Source organism: Orycteropus afer, unplaced genomic scaffold (assembly GCF_000298275.1).
Source record: "Orycteropus afer afer isolate SDZICR_OR568_19922 unplaced genomic scaffold, OryAfe1.0 scaffold00539, whole genome shotgun sequence".
Lineage (NCBI taxonomy): Eukaryota > Metazoa > Chordata > Mammalia > Tubulidentata > Orycteropodidae > Orycteropus > Orycteropus afer.
This window is the reverse complement of record NW_006922126.1, coordinates 1,475,344-1,495,043: the sequence shown is the minus strand read 5'-3', so window position 1 is coordinate 1,495,043 and position 19,700 is coordinate 1,475,344. Positions and strand designations below refer to the sequence as shown.

General features: G+C 51.9%; 1 protein-coding gene across 1 annotated transcript in view; it reads right to left on the bottom strand.

The window, feature by feature from the left end:
- The window catches only part of MAEA (macrophage erythroblast attacher, E3 ubiquitin ligase), a 42,475-nt gene extending 29,220 nt beyond the window's left edge, over positions 1–13,255 (bottom strand). The window contains exon 1 of the mRNA XM_042782949.1: positions 13,187–13,255. Within this exon, the coding sequence (XP_042638883.1) occupies positions 13,187–13,255 (69 nt within the window). The remainder of the gene's footprint in view (positions 1–13,186) is intronic.
- Between the last annotated feature and the right edge of the window lie 6,445 nt (positions 13,256–19,700).

Genomic DNA, 19,700 nt, shown 5'->3' with positions numbered 1-19,700 from the left:
CTCCCATGACTGAAACAACACGTCAGCGCTATGCTGTGTCCCCTGCCGTATCCTCCTCCTTCCATTTGTGGACACGTTGGCTGTCAGCCACACCAGAAGCAACACCTCACATTCAACAAGCTCAAGGTGTCTAAGGACCACCTCCTAGGAATGGAATCACTGCTTCAAGCATTGAGGTCACTGTGGGGGAGGTGGCACCCTGGAAGGGGCATGGGGCCTGGTTCAGGACCTGAGCTGGCTGGGAGCAGGGGTGTCCTGGTGGCCAAGGAAGGGGCTGCCAGACTCTTTCCCAAAGACCCAGCTTTCTTTCCCAACCTGCCATGCCCCCACATAAGGCTGGTGGGCAAGGCCAAGACTCTCCTCATTCCCTGTCCCTCTTCCCAGAAATTCCTAGGGGCTGACCTGGACCCACAATGAGGGACAGTGTGCACACAGGCAAACATTGCCAACTGCACCTCAGGTCTTACCTGTACTTCACCCAAGCAGGCAGTGAAGGCCAGAACCCAGTGTGGAAATGGCGTCCCGGTGAAGTTCCGTCAGCAAACAGTACCTATTGTTACTGCCTGGTACCAAGCAGGGACTCCAATTTGTTGATAAACAAATGAATTTAGAAGCAGTATCCTGCAATGCCCGTGTGTCACAGAGGAGGACAGCAGCCAGCCCACACTGCGAGGCCAGCCAGGGTGATGTGCAGGACCTCATTGCCAGCCTGCAGGCCTGCCCTCGATTCTCCTTTGTTGTTGTTAGGTGCCATCGAGTCGGCTCCAACTCTTACCTACCCTCTGCATGGCAGAACGAAACACTGCCCGGTCCTGTGCCAGCCTTACAAGCCTTGCTATCCCTGATCCCCTTATTGTAGGCACTGTCAATCCATCTCATTGAGGGCCTTCCCCTTTGTCGCTGACCCTCCACTCTCTATAATCTCTCCACATCCTCACCATATGGCAACCTTGGTGAACTAGCTTATTAACTCTTAATAGTTTTTTTCTTCCCTCCCTCTAGATTCTTTAAGATTTTCTACACTCAAGATCGTATCACTTATACAAAGAGTTTTACTTTTTCCTTTACGGTATGAATACCTTCAGTGCTTCTTGTCTAATTGCCCTGGCTAGACTACTCCTTTACAACGTTGACTAGCAGTGATGGGTGTGAGCAATCTCCATGTTTTGGTGCTCATCTTGGGGGAAGAACTTTCCATCTCATACCAAAAAGGAAAAAAAAAAAAAAAAAACCCCATCCAAATTCACTGCTGTTGAGTCAGATCCAATTCATAGCGACCCCTCTTTGGGTTTCCAAGGCAGTATCTCTATGGAAGTAGATTGCACAACCTTCCTTCCAAGGAGTGGTTGGTCGGTTTGAACCACCAGCCCTCTGGTTAGCAATCAAACACCTTAGGTACTACGCCACCAGATGCCTTTTATTAGGTTGAGAAAGTTCCCTTCTATTCCTACTTTGATCAGTGTTTGCATCATGATAAGGTGTTGGAATTTTGTCAAATGGTTTTTCTGTGTCTATTGAGAACACCGTGTTTCTGTCTTTTATTCTGTCAGCATGGTGCAGCACGCTGACTGATTTTCAAAACTGAACCAACCCTAACATTCCTGTTATAAATCCTAGTCATGTACATAATCCTTTTTATATGTTGCTGGATTTGATTTGTTAGCATTTTGTGGAGAACTTTAATACTTACATTATTTCATAAGAAATACCAGTCTATTAATTTTCTTTTCTTGTGATATCATTGCCTGGTTTTGGTATAATGGTGATTAACACTGACCTCACAGAATAAGTTGTGAAATGTCCCCATGTCTTCTATTTTTGGGAAGAGTTTGCGAAGGACTGGTATTAACTCTTTATTATGTTTTTATAACATTTGGTGGAATTCACCAGTGAAGCCACCTGGTACTGTGCTTTTGTTTGTGGGAAGTTTTTGATTACTAACCAATCTCTTGTTATAGGCTTCAGCAGCCTATCACCTATAAAAATAGCCAATTTTTTAATCTACAAAAACCACCGTTTTGTATGGTTTTCATGAATACATCTTTCCTTCTAACATTTCCTGTGTCTCCTGTCCAGCACTCCACGGGGAGGATGGGAGGTTGTTTTGGTGACCTCTAGTGCCGCTCTGACAACAATATACCATAGATGGGATGGCTTGAACAAACGAAGAGTTTATTCTCTTACAGTTTGAAGGTTAGAAGTCTGAGTTCAAAGTGCCAGGCTCTAGGGGCTGGGTGAAAGCCCCTCAACCTTGGGTTTCAGCTGTGCCTCCTGCTCCCAGGCCAATGAAGCTGGAGGCTTTTCTTCACTCAGGCAGCTACTGGCTGCTGAGGCCAATACCCCCAAGGTTGACAAGTAACAAAGCACAGTCCCGATATTAGCAAACAACACGGCAGGCCACCAAGTTCAGAAGTCCTAAGATTGGCAGGGCATGGCAGGCTGCTGAACAGCAACTTGGCTACATGCAGGGTTCAAGAATGCCAAAAAGCTAGAGCCCTTCTTCAAAGCTGCTTCTTACATAGTGAAAGCAGCCCGCATTTCTAAAGCAGCTAGTGCTCCAGCTGCTCCAGGAGATTGCACCCCGGAGTTAACTACCCATCTCCCCCCGGGGTATAACTACATCCAGCTGCCCACTCAAGCAGGCCCAGCCAAGTCAACAACAACCTTAACTGCCACAGAGGTCCTGCCTGTTTCTTTTCACTTTGAACCAGCTCTTTCTGGTTTGTATGTGGTGATTGTTCTCTGGCTTGCATTTTAGTTGTTACAATTCTGGCCCTACTTTATCACATTTCTGTCAATCAGCTTGACTCCAGCCTTCCGGGTAATCTGCTGTGTTACAGCCTTCAAGATGGCAGATCTCCTCATCCAGGCAGCTGATGGGGAGTGTACTTTCCCCAACACACCTTTCCTCGTCAGTGACTCACAGAAAGAAGTCCTTCCTGTTTTCATTAGTGAAACAATCTGACAAACCACCTAAGCTGAGATGCATTGGGAACATCTGTCCTTCCAGCGACTCTGCAGCCATCCTCCCACACAGTGGCATCTGCTCGAGTGTGTGTTCTACAGCCTTCTCCACTGTTTGTGGCGGATCTTCTGACAGTATTTGCTGACAGAGAAAGGCATTCTAGTTTGTCATCGTAATGCTGTCAGCCATTTTTATCAGCGCAGGAAGGAAGTGTTTGTTTCTCCAATGGCATGTGGCTTTTCGTGTCTCACGATTAAGTAAGAAATCTGAGAAGAGGTTTCGAAAGATTTACCACATTTTCCACAGTGCTTGATTGAGCACTGGATGGCAATACGCTTCCTTCTGTACTCCGGTGAGTTCTGTGTCTGGGCCTGGCATTTAGGTGGAACAGCCTCGTAAACCGCAGCATACACTCCGAGGATGTACATAAACCCCCATGGACAAGGGTGGCTCAAAGCCCCTACTTTGAATATGCTCCCTGAAAACTGACGTCTTTCTGGCCACCGTGAAGGGGGCTGGGAGGTGCCGTCGTCACCTCACTGATGAGCTGACAAGGAGCGTGCAGCAGGAAGAGGCCTGTCAGTGCTGCCACAGTTCCCCCTCTCAAGGGCCCACGTCACTAGTCTCAAAACTCTGGTTACTTGTAGAAATCTTTCCATGCCACTGATCTGTTTAAAAAAGGGCAGCAAAGTCAAATAAGACCAGAACTGCAAGTCCAAGCTGGCTGGTGTACACCCACTAGGGCGCCCCACCACCCACGGGAAGTGAGCCCATGATGGGGCGTGTCGGGGCCCAGCTTCCACTGTCCCTGAGGGCAGCTCCCAAACACAGGCCCTAGTGCTGACATCACCAAAGCCCACTTCCTCTCTTTTTCATTTGCTGCTGTGGCTGCAAGTTTCAACAGAGTGATGAGGGAAGGCTGCAGGAAGATGAAGTGTCAAGGCGAGGGGATGAGCCCAACGGTGACCTGGCAGGAGAGCATTCCTGGCAAAACACACGAGGAGCAAGGCAGGATGGCCCGGCTGCGGGGCGGCAGAGAGGCGCTATGGCCAAGCAGAGTGCCTAAGGGAAGCTGGAGGAAGCAGGCGGCCTCTCTCGCGACCTTGGAAGCCAAGGACAGGGAGAGACAATGTCACGACTTGGCGATCTGGTGGCTGGGGGAGAAGACGGGTGGGCAAGGGCCAGCAGAGGACCAGTTGGGGGCTGAACAGCAAGAACGCGAGAGGGTGGTGATCCAGCCAAGCAGCGGCGGGAGAGACGGAGTGCGACCTGAGCCTGTCCACTCTGCAGCTGGAGTCGGAGGCTGTGTGGGTGGGTGGTCTGGGAGGCGTGAGAGCAGAGAGCGGCTCAACGCTGAGCCCAAGACTGTGACTTGAGCCTGCACTGACGAGGGGCAGCAGGGAGAGCAGGTGGGGGCGGGAGAGACTAAAATATGCTGACCCGTCTCACAGAGACCCACGTGGACGTGGGGGAGAAGCTACCAGATACGGGGCACTGGGGAGCCCTGGTGGCATAGTGCCTAAGGCATCTGACTGCTAACCAGAAGGCTGGTGGTTCAAACTCACCAGCCACTCCTCAGAAGGAAGACTGGGCAGTCTACTTCCATAGAGATACCGCCTCGGACACTCAAGGGGGGGGGGGTCACTATGAGTCTAAATCGACTCGAGAGCAGTTGAGTCCCCAGTGTGTACCCTAAGACCCTTGAGACCATAGGAGACCACCACGAGAGGCAGTGTAAACAGAGCTGAGGCCCAGACTCAGCCCCATGGCCTGGGAGCTTGGGGCGGAGCCAGGCGAGGTTGGAGTCCCAGATTCCAAGGAGGATCCTTTCTCAAGGGTGCTATGAGAGCGCGAGACAAGCGCCACAGGTGCTCCCGGTGACCCTGATCAGAGAGGGGCAACAGCGTCAAACCAGAGGCGGCGCAACTCAAGAGATGGCATGTCCCTGAGACCGTGACGGGATGCCCCCCAGAGAGGCAGCCTGAGGGTTCCACTTGCTTGCTCTCCGCAGGTTGACGGCACAGTGCATGCGCATCCTTATGTCGTGTGTGTGTGTGTGTGTGATGTGCTACCACGCACACAGACTGGTCTCTGATGGTGCAGGTGGCCCATCCTCAGTGACAGGTGGGAGACAGTAAGTATGGGCCCAGAACTGGCACACAGGGAGCAGGACCTGGACCAAGCCGTCCACTCAGCAGGAGGATGGGGGACGTCTGAGCCAGGGGAGCAGCAGGCCTAAGCCAGCAAAGGCACAGGGGCCAGGCAGTCAGTGTGTGACTTACCTGGGGCTGGAATCTTGTCAGGCATGAACGAGCCACAGGACAGAGGGATGGGGGCCGAGGCAGCACTAACAGGGGGTGTGGATAAGACAAGCAGGAAAAAGAGGAATCTCACAGGCCGGCCACGTCCTGACTGCCAGGCTCTGGAAAGCACCGCGTGGACGAAAGCGAGGCAAAGTGTGAAGAAAGGCCTTTCCCACCAGACAGCGGGGAAATTCACTTGCCAAAAGCTGCTCGTTGTCCTGCTACTTGCCAAGCACTCCTGTCGGTTCTGGGGCTACCGCGACGAACAGCAGAGCCCCTGCCGGGCACACAGTACGGGGGGCAGCGGTCCCAGAGGGCAAACTACAAGCGATGCAGCACACGCTGTGAGATGGTGATGAGTGCTGTGAGGAAAAGGCGGCAAGACGGAGAGCGACCAGAGGTACAGAGCCGCACTCTTACTGAGGCCCGAAACGGCCGACGGGCTTCCGTGTAAATGCTGAACGCACTTCCGAGGCGGCTCCACGCGTGGAACTGGCCCAGATGGGGTGGCACCCTCCCTCCCCCTCCTTCACGCCCCCTGCAGAATGTGACGGCTGGCTCTCCAGCAGCCACCGAGACCAACAGGGAAAGTCAAGATGCACGTGAGAAACAGAGCGGAGATACGAGTGCCTCCGGGAGGAAGCTGTCACCAACGGTGACAGGAAGGGTGGGATGGTAAGGGGATGTCTCCCAGTCACTGAAGACAGCCACAAAGCAAGCAGCTAGCTACTTGAGGTGGGAGTTCAGGAAGGGGTTGGGCTGGAGGTAGACATGGAGGAGCCATCAGCACAGAGACAGTTCAAAGCCACACACAAATGGGCTGAGTGGGCAACTAACTGAAAGGCTGGTGGCTGAACCCACCCAGAGGGGCCCTGGAAGAAAGGTCTCCCGATCTCTTTCCAAGAAGGGGGCCCTGTATGCCCAACAGGGCACAGCGCTGCTCCGACCCACGTGCAGCTGCCACGGAAGGGCGTGCAACGGTAACTGACTGAGCAGCACTCATGAAACGATGAGGAGATGCCCAGACAACATGGGCATGGCCCAAAGAGGCAGGCGAAGAGCACACACAGAGAGGGGTGGCGGGGACCAGGAACAGCACCCTGGAAGCCGGGGGAGAAGTATTTCAGGGAGAGCACTCAACCACGACCAATGGGCATCAACCACTCTTGCAACATGACATCAACGGCAACCTCGACAAGAACGTTTCGGTGGCACATTAGGGACAAAAGCCGACTTAGAGAGGACGGGGGTGAAAGGACCAAGGTACGGAGATGGCAGGTGGAGGAAGATACGGGGTGAGGGAGGAGTCAGAGCCATCTGCACACTCGGGGAAATGACCCAATAAAAGTGGACAAACTGATGATGCAGGCGAGAGAAGTCAGCTGCTGGAGTGACAGGCCAGAAGGGACAGGCTACGCGGCATGGAGCACTAGCTCAACTGTCACAGGGGCGGGGCAGCTCCTCCAGAGAGGATGTCCCTGTGGAGAGGATGCAGCCACGGACGGACGTGGCAGGGCCGAGGCAGTCAGGCTGGGAAAACAGGGAGGCTGGGAAAGCGGAGGTCAGGTCTCTGAAGAGGCCTTCCCAGGGAGTGAGCCAGGGGTGGAGGTGGGAGCGAGGAGCAGAGACCGGAGCAGAGACGGGCAGGAGGACCCAAGGGGCCTTCAGCACAGGCAAACAGTCCCACCCAGTGGAACAGTTCCTGTTACTACAACAGTGCACCCAGCATTCTTTTTCTCAGAAAATTTCAAAACACAGGCAGCCCTGGGGTTATGAAGTCTGAGTTATGGACAATTCACAGTTGCCTTTTAACGTGATGTAAATTTCCCTCACCTTGAATGACTGAATCAACCCCTCAAAACAAAACACACAAACAAACAAAAATACAACCTAAACTCACTGCCATGGAGTTGTTTCTGACTCACAGCGACCCCCACAGGTTTCCAAGGCTGTAAATGTTTATGGAGATAGATCGCCTTGTCTTTCCTCCACAGAGCAGCTGGTGGGCTTGACCCCCATTATGCCACCAGAGCACCTGAGAACTGACCCTCACTCACAACCAGTTCCTCCTCACAATCACCTCCACTTGCTGTGCACATAGCTCTTAAATCACTGAGCCAAACCCCCTGCCAGCAAGTTGCTTCTGACATACAGGAATCCTTTAGAGGATTAAACCATAAAGGATGAACCGCCCCACAGGGTTTCCAAGGCTGTAAATCTTTATGGAAGCAAACTGCCTCATCTTTCTCCTACGGAACAGCTGGTAAGTTTGAACCAGTGACCTTTGGGTTAGCAGTTGAATGCTTTCGCCACTATGCCACCGGCTCCTTCTTGCACTAAAACCAAAAACCAAATCCACTGCTGTCAAGTTGATTCCAACTCATAGCAACCCCCATTGGGTTTCTGAGGCAGTAAATCTTTACAGAAGTAGATGGCCCCATCTTCCTTCTGAGGAGTGGCTGATGGGTTTGAACTGCCAACCTTCTGGTTAGCAGTCAAATGCCTTAGGCACTCTTCCCCCAGAGCTCCTTTCTTGAACTAAAGAAAGGCCAAATAAGAACCATATACACCTGTTCTGCCTGACCTACAAATTTGACTTAAGACACACTAAGGGATGGCTCTCCTTCTTAGCCAGTAACAGTTGCTAGGTGTGAGGCTTCTGAAACAATGTACACCTGGGAGTGATGCCCACTGACCCCCCCCCCCACCAGCAGAGCAGGTGCTGGGACACACAGGTCAGCACCTGAAACCCCCCCCCTCCCAAAGGAAGGGGAATGGAGGTGCCGGCTGCATTTCTGACATTTACCCCACTGGATACACTGCAGCCCTCCTCCCAAAGTGCTGCTGCTGACCCGCACGCCCAGCCAGCATGCCCGGCCTTGGCGCTCACCAGTCTCACAGTTCCATTCTCTGGGCCTCTGAGGACGCCTCAGCCACAGAGCCCCAGTGGGACTGTGTGTCTGCTGGTGAAGGGTTTGCCAAGACCCTGATGTATTCTGCAACAGTTTTGCTGACCCCAAATACAAATTCCTTGACCTCTCAGCCAAAGCCATCATAACATGAGCTCTGAGTTCCTGACCATCTAAAGTGTCTGAGAGGTTTCCGTGGAGCCGTTCAGTGGCCCCTCTACCACCAGAGTGCAAGTGAGCTTCCTTGTCTTTAGCATCATGATATCCCAGAGCCTGGCAAGCAAAGGTTTCACACGCTGGTTGACAGAGTGCACGCAAGAAGTGGCACGTGTGCTGGGCAGGCCTGGCTGGCATCTCAGCCCAGCTGTGCCCCTAGTCAACGTGCCTGACTGCTCAGTCTCCCGCGCCGGGAAATGGACAGCTGTAACAGCAGGGCCCACCTTCTCACTCAGCTATGGGGATGAGGAGGGAACGGGTGGGCCACGCTCAGCCGTGACGGTTATTACACCCCTGAAGCCAGGGGTCCAAGGTGGAGGCGGCCCTCACTAGGAGCACCTGGGCCACATCCCTCCCCTGCCAGCTGCTGCCACCACTTGTCCAGGATGGGTAAGGGGGGAGGGGTTAGTCCCACCTCCAGCTCAGTCCACCCATGACAGAACGAGTCAGGAAAAGTCCTTTCCCTGACCTGAAATTGGGTTATTGGAAAAAAATCTGCAAGCTAGCCCAGTCTTCACAATCTTTACCTACTGGAAAGGCCAAGGCCTGAAAAGGCAGGCCGTGTCCCACTGCAGGGAGGGCACCGAGGTACACCAGCAGGACAGGCCGGCCAGAGCACCTTGCTCGTGTGGTTTAACAGCTAACGGATGTGAAAGGTAAGAAGCACGAAAGGTCACTGAGGACACGAGTGGCAGAACAAGGCTCTTAAGAAAAACAAGAGATTGCAAGCATGTGTCCAAGCGTGGCAGGACTCAGAAAGGCAGAAACCCGGGGGTGTTCCAGGCAAGAACAGCCCGTGCTCTGAGGGCTCCGTGGCCTGGAGCCTGGCAAGAAGATGACAATGACCGAGAAGTGCCAGGGCCACTGTCTGTAATACAGCCGCCTGCCGAGCAGGGACAGGCTCTGTCTTGCAGATTAAAAAAGGCAAAATAAAAATCTAAGGTGCAGGGAAACCAAGACGTAGCCTAAGGCTACCCGTCTGGGACACAGGGAAGCAGGATCATACCCGATGCCTGTTTGACCCCAAGTTCATTCTTCATGGTTCCCTGCTCCTCAAATTTGAGAACACGTGGACGCCTAAAGTATAGGCAGAGGCCAAGTGTGGAAAAGTGCGTTAAAAGGTCAAACTTCAGGCCTATGTGTGGGACCCAAACTTCCTACCACAGGTACAAAGCCACACTCGGAGACTGTAGGGCTGTCTTGGTTTATAACAAGATCACAGTCAACAAGGCTGTCATCATACTGAAGAGACAGGATTCCAAGAAGAGTCAAGGCAGCTCAGAGACACGTGAGGCTGTCTGTGGACAAAGCTGAGGCACTTCATCCCACCCCGGCTGCCACCTGTGCCAAGCTGCTCAGGCCGGCTGTCAGAGAGGGCGAGTGGGTGACGCGCGGGGAGAGGATCAGGGCCCAGAGCCAGGGCTCCCCAGCATGACTCTTTTCACCATGATCAATCCCGGAACAAGTAGACGTGCATAATCCTAGCTGATGCGGGTGTTCCGTGCAAAGAGGTGACAAGAAGTTCTCTAACGTGATTTTATGCTGATTGTCTGAAGAAAAAGCTAGAACATGCCAGGACATTAACAGAATGCAGGAGCTCTGTGCAGTGGAATAACGGGCACCCCAGTTTTTCCTTAGACTTTTCCTTCTGTGCAGAAAATTTGGAAAATTAGAAAACATGGTAAATTTACAATCAGAGAAAAAGCCTTTGATACAGGGGCTCCCAGTTTGGCGGGTTGGCCCTGCGCCCGAGCGCCCCCCCCCCCCCGGAGGCTCACAAGCAGCAGCACCTTAACACCCACAGGGCTTCCAACAGTAAGACTCAGACCATAGCCAGGACGCAGGGCCGCGTTCTCAGGAACCCCGACCCCAACGTGTTGTTCTGAGAACATAAAACAAATCCAGGAAAGTAGAACCTAGCTCCGTGCCTCACGGTGAAGTCATCCTGCGCCAAGGGAACATTGGAGGGGCCCGTGGACCTGTGTGTGGCCACCGCCCCTCTGCCAGTGGAAGCCTGTGCCCCGCTGTGCTGCTGAACAGGGGTCAGTGGAGCTTCCAGACTAAGACAGACTAGGGAGAAAGGCCTGCTGACCAACGTCGCCAACTCGGCCAGAGAACACCCTCTGGGTCCCAGCAGCGCAGTCCACAACCAACCATGGGCACAAGGCAGCGTGCCCTCCTGGTGTCACTGTGAGTCTGGGGCCCACTCCACCGTGGCTCACAAATGACACTGACGTCGGAGGCCAGGACTGTTGCTGTAGCACCTGCAGCGCACAGGACGACACCCGCGTGGAGACTCATCCCCAGGGCGCGGGGGCTCAGTGAGGAAAGACCTGCCCAGGCTCGGTGTGCTAGCAGCCGAATCTCATGGCAGGAGGATAAAAGTACAAGTGCTTGCTGGGAGCCCGACCAGGGTTGAGGATGTGAGGCGCGTCGCAGGCTCTACCACGTGACCTCAGCTGGGGCGACCAGTGACCTCACCAGGGGCCGGCACCCCCACGTCACTCCAACCCCGTCGGTGCTAGCTCCTGTTACTCCACAAAAGTACTTGCCTGAATTAAAGACACCCATGTCACACGGCACCTCCCAGAACCCCCCTCCTTGTCTCTGACATCCACACACACCCACCACACCTGCAGAGGACCGCCAACCACACAGCTCCTGTACCAAGGAGCCCTTGGTTGCAGTAAAGCTTCCCCATTAGCCACTAGGAATCACGCCTGTGAATTCTGGGAAAAAGCATCACCTGAGCAGAGGCACGAGCATCAAGGAGCGAGGAATGACCGTGAGGGACCTGACACCGCGGGAGGCGCAAGGCAACAGCAGCGCCCGACTGCAAACAAGCTGCTTTTAGGGTCATTCTTAACAGAGGCAACGTATTTCTAATTAGGTGGGTTCACTTGAAATGATACTGCCTGAGTACTGCCCCGACTCCATCATTAATAGCCTTGGAATGCAAATCACAGAGACAAAAGAGGAGCACCTGCAGGAGGAACCACTTCCGGAGGCCGCCACCTCCCATTTCCTTCCAGGTCAATCAAGGAGCAACAACAGGATCTCCAGAAACCCTCCCTGTCTGGTGTTTTTCGTATTCACCAGCTGGCAGAGTTTGGGTCTTTGCAGCTTCCTGTCTGTCAGTTCTAATGACAAGCCCTGGAGGTGGGCCGAGTAGAGAAGGGGTCAGCGGCTGGAAGCTCCCCCACCATGTCTCGCTTTGGAAGGGTGATGGGTAGGGGAGGAGGGGCTTCCAGCAGCATGGTATTAGCCTCCCTGAGTCACAGGGTCTTCAGCTGTCAAAGAAGGGCGATCCATCAACTTCATGGAGGTGATTATACAAACCAGCCATTTACTTCTTGAAGGGTCTGGCAAACAGGTGTTTGAAACATGTCAGCACCCTTCCCTCTCCCTCCCAAGTCAAGTCCGGTGCTGGACACCAAGTGCCGTGAAGCAGGGCACTGTTTGGCGCTAGTTAAGAAAGGAGGAACAGTGGCTGCCACTGATTTCTGCAAAGACGAGGTTGCCCGGGGCACTGTCTGACCTCAGCAGATAGCTGTAATAATCATCTTTTAATGGGTGCTAGACCCTGTTCTACAAATATGTAGTTACTCATTTCACCCTCAGGTGACACAGGTGCTATCAATACCGACATTTGACACGAGTGGACAATCACAGAGTGGTAAGTAAACCTCCCAGTAAGGGCTGAACACAGGAGGAAGGATTCAAACCCTGGCAGGCCATATTAGAGGCGGTCCTCCTCAATCTTAAACCAACTTGGGGTGAAGGGTGACTCACAGCAACCTGCTCATGCTGCACCCACCACCACCTGTCACCTCTGGGATGGAGCAGGGCACCCAGGTCCTCTGGGAAGAAAGAAAAGCTACTGGGCCCCCTAGGAAAGGAACTGAGTGCCAAGCGCCCAGCCTCAGCTATCTCAGGAATGTAATGACCTTGAGCTTTCCAAGCAGTCCCTCCCAGGTGCTTCCTTCTCTGCAGAGACCAGCAGATCCTCTATTCACCTTACAAGCAGCAAGGACCAGCCCCTGCTCCTAGAGCACGAATGTCATCCTAATGGAATGCGACTTGGTGAAGTGACCACCCGTAGTCACGCCACTGACAACCGAGTGGCACGGGCTGTATTTCAGGTTTGGTGACGCTTAATAAAAAGGGTTCCCCATTAGGTCGCAGGACTCCCCTTACAGGTTCCCTAAGAAGCGACTGGAAGCCAACTTAGTAACACCTTCTAATGTTAAGCTTCCGGTGGCAGCTGGACCCCCTCTGCCAGTCACGTCGGGGTGCTCTGGCTGGGCGCCCGCGACCCCGCACCACTGGAATCCACCTCCATCCCACCCCACCCCCCAAATTCACCAGACTGCCTACCGCACTGGATCCGCTTACGCTCTTTTTAACCTGGATGCAGAGCCACAATCGGGGTCCGGGGGGCGAAGCCGGGCGCGGGCGGACCTCTCCCCGCCCTGCCACGAAGCCACCGCAAGTCAGGCAGGGGCTCCGAGAGCCACACTGGTCACACCTGACAGGCCCCACAGCCGCTGGCCCCTGGCAACCCGACTCGGCGCGAGACAGCCCCTGCCGCCCCCGAGGGAGCCCGACTCTGCCCGGGGCGGACCCCGCAGCTCCTCGGAGAGCCCAGTCCGCCTCGGAAAGGCCGCGCCCCAGCCCCCGCCCGCCCGGCCCCCTCCTTTTTTCCCTCCCCGGGAGCCGTCTCCCTTGCGTCACGCGAACACTGGCGGCAGGCGCAGCCGGTTCTCCTCGGCCTCCCCTTCCCAGACACCCACCTTAAGGGTCGGGTACTCTTGGACCTTCAGGGTCATGGACAGCTGAGCAGCTGACTCCTGCACCGCCATCTTGAATTGGCCAAAACATTAGCGGGCGGAGGAGAAGCCGACGGGCGCGGGGTACGCCGGGTAATGACGTAAGCACCCTCCAGGCCGAGAGGGCGGAGCAGGGGCGGGGCAAAAAACGAGCGGACTCGTCTGCACCAATCACGATCGCCCACCCGGCCGGGCGGCGGAAGAACCCGCCCCTGGGCGTGAGCGTCGAGGGGCGCCCAGTCGGGCCAATCATCAGCGGTCTTCCTCTCTTCCAGCCAATCAGCTGAAAGCTCTGACTGTGCGGTTTCTTTCTTGAATTACCCGGGCTCCAAGGGATGTCCTCCTGGCCTCCGGGTCGCTCTGTCTAGCCCAGTGCTGGTTTTTCGTCGGCCGCACGGAGAGGCTAGCTGTCCCCACCACCCAGACCATCTCACCGCGGGGCGTGGGCCGGCTCCCGACCGTTCAGAGAGTGGAAGTGATGCTCCGGTCTCGTGTGACCAGCGCCTGGGCCGTGGGGGGGCGGCGATCGTACTGGCGTCTGTGGGCTGAGTGAGTTTGAGGGTTTAGCGGTTCCTGGCGCTAGCCGCAGGCGGGGAACCCCGGGGGAAAAAGAATGGAAGGGAGCCTTCCCAGAGCCATGGGACTGGGTGGTCCCAGAGCAACGGCAGTCCCTCGTGGCAATGGCGCCTCCAAAACATTATCAGGCCTTGCCTGCCTATCAACAGGTCACACTCCCATAGGGCGCCTTTCAACAAGTTCACAGTTGCTGGAGGCCTAAGGTGGAGCAACGGGTTTTCTAGTGGAAGAGGAAAAGGGAAGCCATGTTTCAAGTCTAAGAAGGGCTTGCACCACTTGTCTGTCAATTTGTCCTTCTGTGGTGGTTTGCATGTTTCTGTGAGGCTAGAGGCTATGGCACCAGTATTTCAAATACTCGTAGGGTCACCCATGCTGGACAGGTTTCAGTGGAGCTTCCAGGCTAAGACAGACTGGGAAGAAAGACCAGGCCATCCACTTCTGGAGGGAAAAAAAAAAAAAAAAAGAAGAAGAAGAAGAATTGGTGGATGTTCAACTATTCAGAAGGTGGCATGTGTTCAAGAACCAATGGTACTGAAGGAAGAAGTTGAAGCTGCACTGAAGGAATTGGCAAAAACAAGGCTCCAGGCATTGACAGAATACCCCTTGAGATATTTCAACAAATGGATACCTCACTGGAGGTACTTCCTCATTTATGCCAGGAAGTTTGGAAGACAGCTACCTGGACAGCTGACTGGAAGAGATCCATTTGTGTACCATTCCAAAGGTGATCCAACAGAACATGGAAATCATAGAATATTACTATCACATCCAAGTAAAATTTGGCCGAAGGTCACTCAAAAACGGTTGCAGCAGTATAGTGACAGGGAACCTCCAGAAATGCAGGCTGGATTCAGAAGAGGATGTGAAAAGAGGGGTATCATTGCTGTGTTAGATGGATCTTGGCTGAAAGTGAGGTAGGGACAGAAATAAAAAAATGAAAGCTGCTGGTCATATTCTTTTGTAAACTAGTTTAATTACTCCTACTGAGAGGAACCAGAAAACCAGAAAAAGTGTGATTATGAAAGTAGGTAATTGCAGACCGTTTGTTTTAGGTCCCAGGGGTCAAAACAGAAGACTCTGTGAAGGAGCCCCTCTTGATCTGTAGACAAGCAGATGCCTGGATCAGTCTGGAGGATGAGAACATCCACAGCTAGGAATCCCACCCATGCAACTTGCTAATTGTATAGGTTCCTCATGCTGTCCCCTATAATTGCCAACTGGGAAACGTTGGCAGTCCAGCTATTGTGGTATATACGTTTGGCTGCTGCCCCACTGTACAGGCTCATGCAGTGTTTCATGACAGGCTTGCTCTCTATTAACCACCTCTGTCTCTGCGAGCAGTTCTTTCTCACTGGACAACAACAACCCATTCGAGTTTCATGGGGTCCCCCTCCTGTAACAAAAGCAAAGAACACCAGAAAAATGTTTACTTGTCTTTTATTGACTATGCAAAAGCATTAGACTGTGTGGATCATTGTGGATAAATTATGAATAACATTGCAAAGAATGGGAATTCCAGAACACATAAGTGTGCTCATAAGGAACCTATACATAGACCAAGGGGTTGTCGTTCGAACAGGACGAGGGGGCATTGCATGGTTTAAAATCAGGAAGGGTGTGCATCAAGGTTGTATCCTTTCACCATACTTATTCAGTCTATGTGCTGAGCAAATAATCTGAGAAGCTGGACTATATGAAGAAGAACATGGCATCAGGATTAGAGGAAGACTCATTAACAACCTGCTATATGCAGATGACAACCTTGTTTACCGAAAGTGAACATGGCTTGACCCACTTACTGATGAAGATCAGAGACTACAGCCTTAAGTATGGATTACACCTCAACATAAAGAAAACAACAATCCTCACAACTGGGTCAATAAGCAACATCATGATAAATGGAGAAAAGATTGAAATTGTCAGGGAAGTCATTTTACTTGGATCCATAATCAACACCCATGGAAGCAGAAGTCAAGAAATCAGGTGATGTATTGCACTGGGCAAATCTGCTGCAAAAGACCTCTTTAAAGTGTTAAGATGCAAAGATAGCACTTTGAAGACTAAGTTGCGCCTGACCCAAGCCATGGTATTTCCAATAGTGTCATATGCATGTGAAAGCTGGACAATGAATAAGGAAGACCAAAGAAGAGTTGATGCCTTTGAATGATGGTGTTGGTGGAGAATACTGAAAATGCCATGAACTGCCAGAAGAATGAACAGATCTGTCCTGGAAGAAGTGCAGCCACAATGCTCGTTAGAGCAAGAATGGCCAGACTTCTCACTTACTTTGGTCATGTTGTCAGAAGAAACCAGTCCCTGGAGAAGGATGTCATGCTTGGTAAAGTTGAGGGTCAGCAACAAAGGGGAAGACCCTCAACAAGACTGACTGACACAGTGGCTGCAACCATGGGCTCAGGCACAGCAAGGACAAGAGGGGCTGGGTGGACGATGCTAGGTCTCCTGCACTGGTGTCCAGTTGGGAGGGTGTGACTTCCAGATCCTGAGTCAGCTATGTGGACTTGGGCCTGCAGACGAGGATGGGGACTCAGTCTCCCAGCCAACTCAAGTTTCAAGCTGAGCGAGAGGGCTGCCCTGCTGGAAGATCTTCCCAGACCCTGGTGGTCCCCTTTCTTTCCTCTCAACTCCATATATAAGTCACAAAATGTTGGGGTCCAGCTCTGTAGTGGCACAGCCAATAATCCACCCCCAGAGTTTAAGGAGAACCCCCCCCCCAAAAAAAAAACCCTCACTGCTGTTGAGTCAGATCCAACTCAGCAACCCCTCCTTGGTTTTCTGAGGTGGTATCTCTACGGAAGTAGATTGCCCAACCTTCCTTCTGAGAAGTGGCTGGTGGGTTTGAACCACCAGCCATCTGGTTAGCAGTCAAATGTCTTAGACACTACGCCACCAGAGCTTCTTTAAAGAGAAGAGAGTTTAATTAGGAGGTGCACTAACAAGAGAGAGATGGGTCTCAGTGACTCTAAAAATGCCTGCTCTGGGGGACATCAAGCTCAATTGGCATAACATACTATACAAAACATTGTTCCACCTACTACTTTGGTGAGTAACGACTGGGACCTTAAAAGCTAGGAAAGATGCCATCTAGATGCAACAACGGGTCTCTCCTTGTCAAGAAGAAAGAAGAAAACCAAAATTAATGGAAACAATCAGTCCTAGCGACTGGTACACCATCCGATCTGCAACCTATACAACTATGAGACCAGAAGAACTAGATGGTGCCCAGCTACCACTGCCATCCACTTGGAAGGGATGTAGGAGATCCTGCATAAAGAGGGAGAACAATGTGGTACAAAACTCAAAATCATTTGGAGGCAAAAAATAAAGAAGGTAGGGACCAGGTTTGCTGGTCCAATGGAGCCTGTTGTAACCACTGAGACTATGGCCCCTAGCTGCCCTTCAGGTCTGGAATTGAACCCACAACTGTGGTTTCCAGCCAAACAAAGTACAGGCATGTGAGTTAAACATTTACCTCAAGTAGACACACGCCCTGGAGAGAACAATCATGGGAGAAGGAAGGGCTGCTTATGCACAGAGATAGCTCAGGGTGCAGAAGAGTATGAAGGGATGGACACTGGGAGGAGGTAACTATGGGGAGGAAGTGGGAGGGGAGCTGCTGCATTGTAAATTTTGGTCAATGACATGAGACAAAGTATATGTGAACTGCTGTATGAAAAGTGAATTTACTCTGTAAATCTTCACCCAAATCCTAATAATAAAAAAAAAAAGTTAAAAAAAAAAAAAATGCCTGCTTTGCTCAGTGCTTGCAATCACAGGTTCTTTTACTAAAGGATGGGAGCTCTGGTGGCATAGTGCCTAAGGCATTTGACTGCTAACCAGAAGGTTGGCGGTTCAAACCCACCAGCCACTCTTTGGAAGGAAGGTTGGGCAATTTACTTCTATAGTGATACAGCCTCAGAAACCCAAGGAGGGGTCGCTATGAGTCAGATCTGACTTGATGGCAGTGAGTTGGTTTTTTGGTTTATAATAAAGGAAAAGACACAGTACGTGTGCAGGCTTGGTTAACAATTTTCCAAACATTAGATACGATGATGGGTAATTAACAAAGGAATGTTTCCTGGGAGTCCCCGACCGTCAGGTGATCCTCAGGAGGCTCCACTTGGAATCAAAGCCCAGGTGGGCTGGTGTCAAAACCCTGGTGTCAAAGCCCAGGTAGGCTGGTCCTGGAGTCCGGCCCGGTGACCCTTACTGACATAGATGGCCCTGTCTTAGACAACAGGATGCAGCAGGAACTGGTAACTTGGAGAGAGAGAGAGAGAGAGAGAGAGAGAACAAGTATATATGACACAAAATTGAAGGCAGGTTTTGAAGAAATGACATCTTAACCAAAAATATGGAGCTGTAGTCTGACAATATGGAATGAGACTTCACTCACCTGGTCTGATAGAATCTGGTGGGATCCCTGAAACTATGGCCCTTAAATAACCTTCAAGCCCGGGACTGATTTCACCCCCATGGCTCCACTTTCTACCAAACAGTAAATACACAGCCTGTAAGGTGGGAACACTGGGGACTGTACTCCTGAGAGCAATCAACCCTATGAGATCAAAAGGGCAACATTTGCCCAGGGATAGAGCTCGGAAGACAGGCAGGGATGGGAAAGAATGACCAATGGAAAAGATAACCACAGGGAAGAAGTGGGAAGAGTGCTGTTACATTGTGGGAAAGTGTAATCAATGTTATAAAACAATGTGTGTGAATTGTTGCATGGAAACCGGTTTGCTCTGTCAACTTTCACTCAAATTCTAGTAAAAAGTTATTAAAAAAAACCCCAAACTATCAAGGTTCAGAATGGCAACTTTGCCAACAGCAGCATTTCATGGCCACCTGCTCTCACCTGCCCAGATCAGTTTGATGAACTGAATGGGAATTGACTTTGTGATTATCTTCATTTGTAAGCCTCATAGGAGGTGGTTAAAAAACAAAAAATACTCGCATCGGTTCCAGCTCACAGTGACCCGTGTGTTAGAAAGTAGAACTACTGCAGAGGTTTTCTTGGTTGGGAACTCTGGTGGTGCAGTGCCTACGTCATTTGACAGCTAACCAGAAGGTTGGGGTTTCACAACCACCAGCCACTCTGTGGTAGGAAGGTGGGGCAGTCTCCTTCCATAAAGATTTATGGCCTAAAACCCAATGGGGGTTGCTCTGAGTGGGAATTAACTCAATGGCAGTGAATTTGGTTTTGGTTTTTTAATCCATCTTTAAAGAAGCAGATTGCCAGGCCTTTTTGCCATAGCACCAGGGGATGGGTGTGAAATGCCAGACTTTAGATGAGCCTCCCACTGGAAACCACTTGCACCACCTTAGAACCTAGGAGGTGGTTAAAACCTGCCTTGTTAGATTCCATCACGTCAATTCCAACTCAGCAACCTGATGCACAAGGCAACAAAACTCTGCCCAGTCATGAGTCTTCCTCACAGTTGTTGCTAGGTTTAAGCACATTGTTTCAGCCACTGTGCCAATCCATCTCATTGAGGGGTTTTCTCTTTTTTTGGTGACCCTCTGCCAACAGTGATGTCCTTGTGCAGGCAGTGGTCCCTCCTGACAACATATCAAAGTATGTGAGACAAAGTCTCGTCATGCTTGTTTCTAAGGAGCGGTCCATCTGCACTTCTTCCAGGACAGATTTGTTCGTTCTTCTGGTGGTGGTGGTATTGTTATTTGCCATCGAGTCGGCCCCGACTCATAGCGACCCCTCCTTGGTTTCCGAGGCAGTATCACTACGGAAGTAGGAATGCCCAACCTTCCTTCCAAGGAGTGCCTGGTGGGTTTGAACCGCCAGCCTTCTGGTTAGCAGTCAAGTGCCTTAGGCACTATGCTACCAGAGCTCCTGTTCCTCTGGTAGTCCATGGTATTTTCAGTA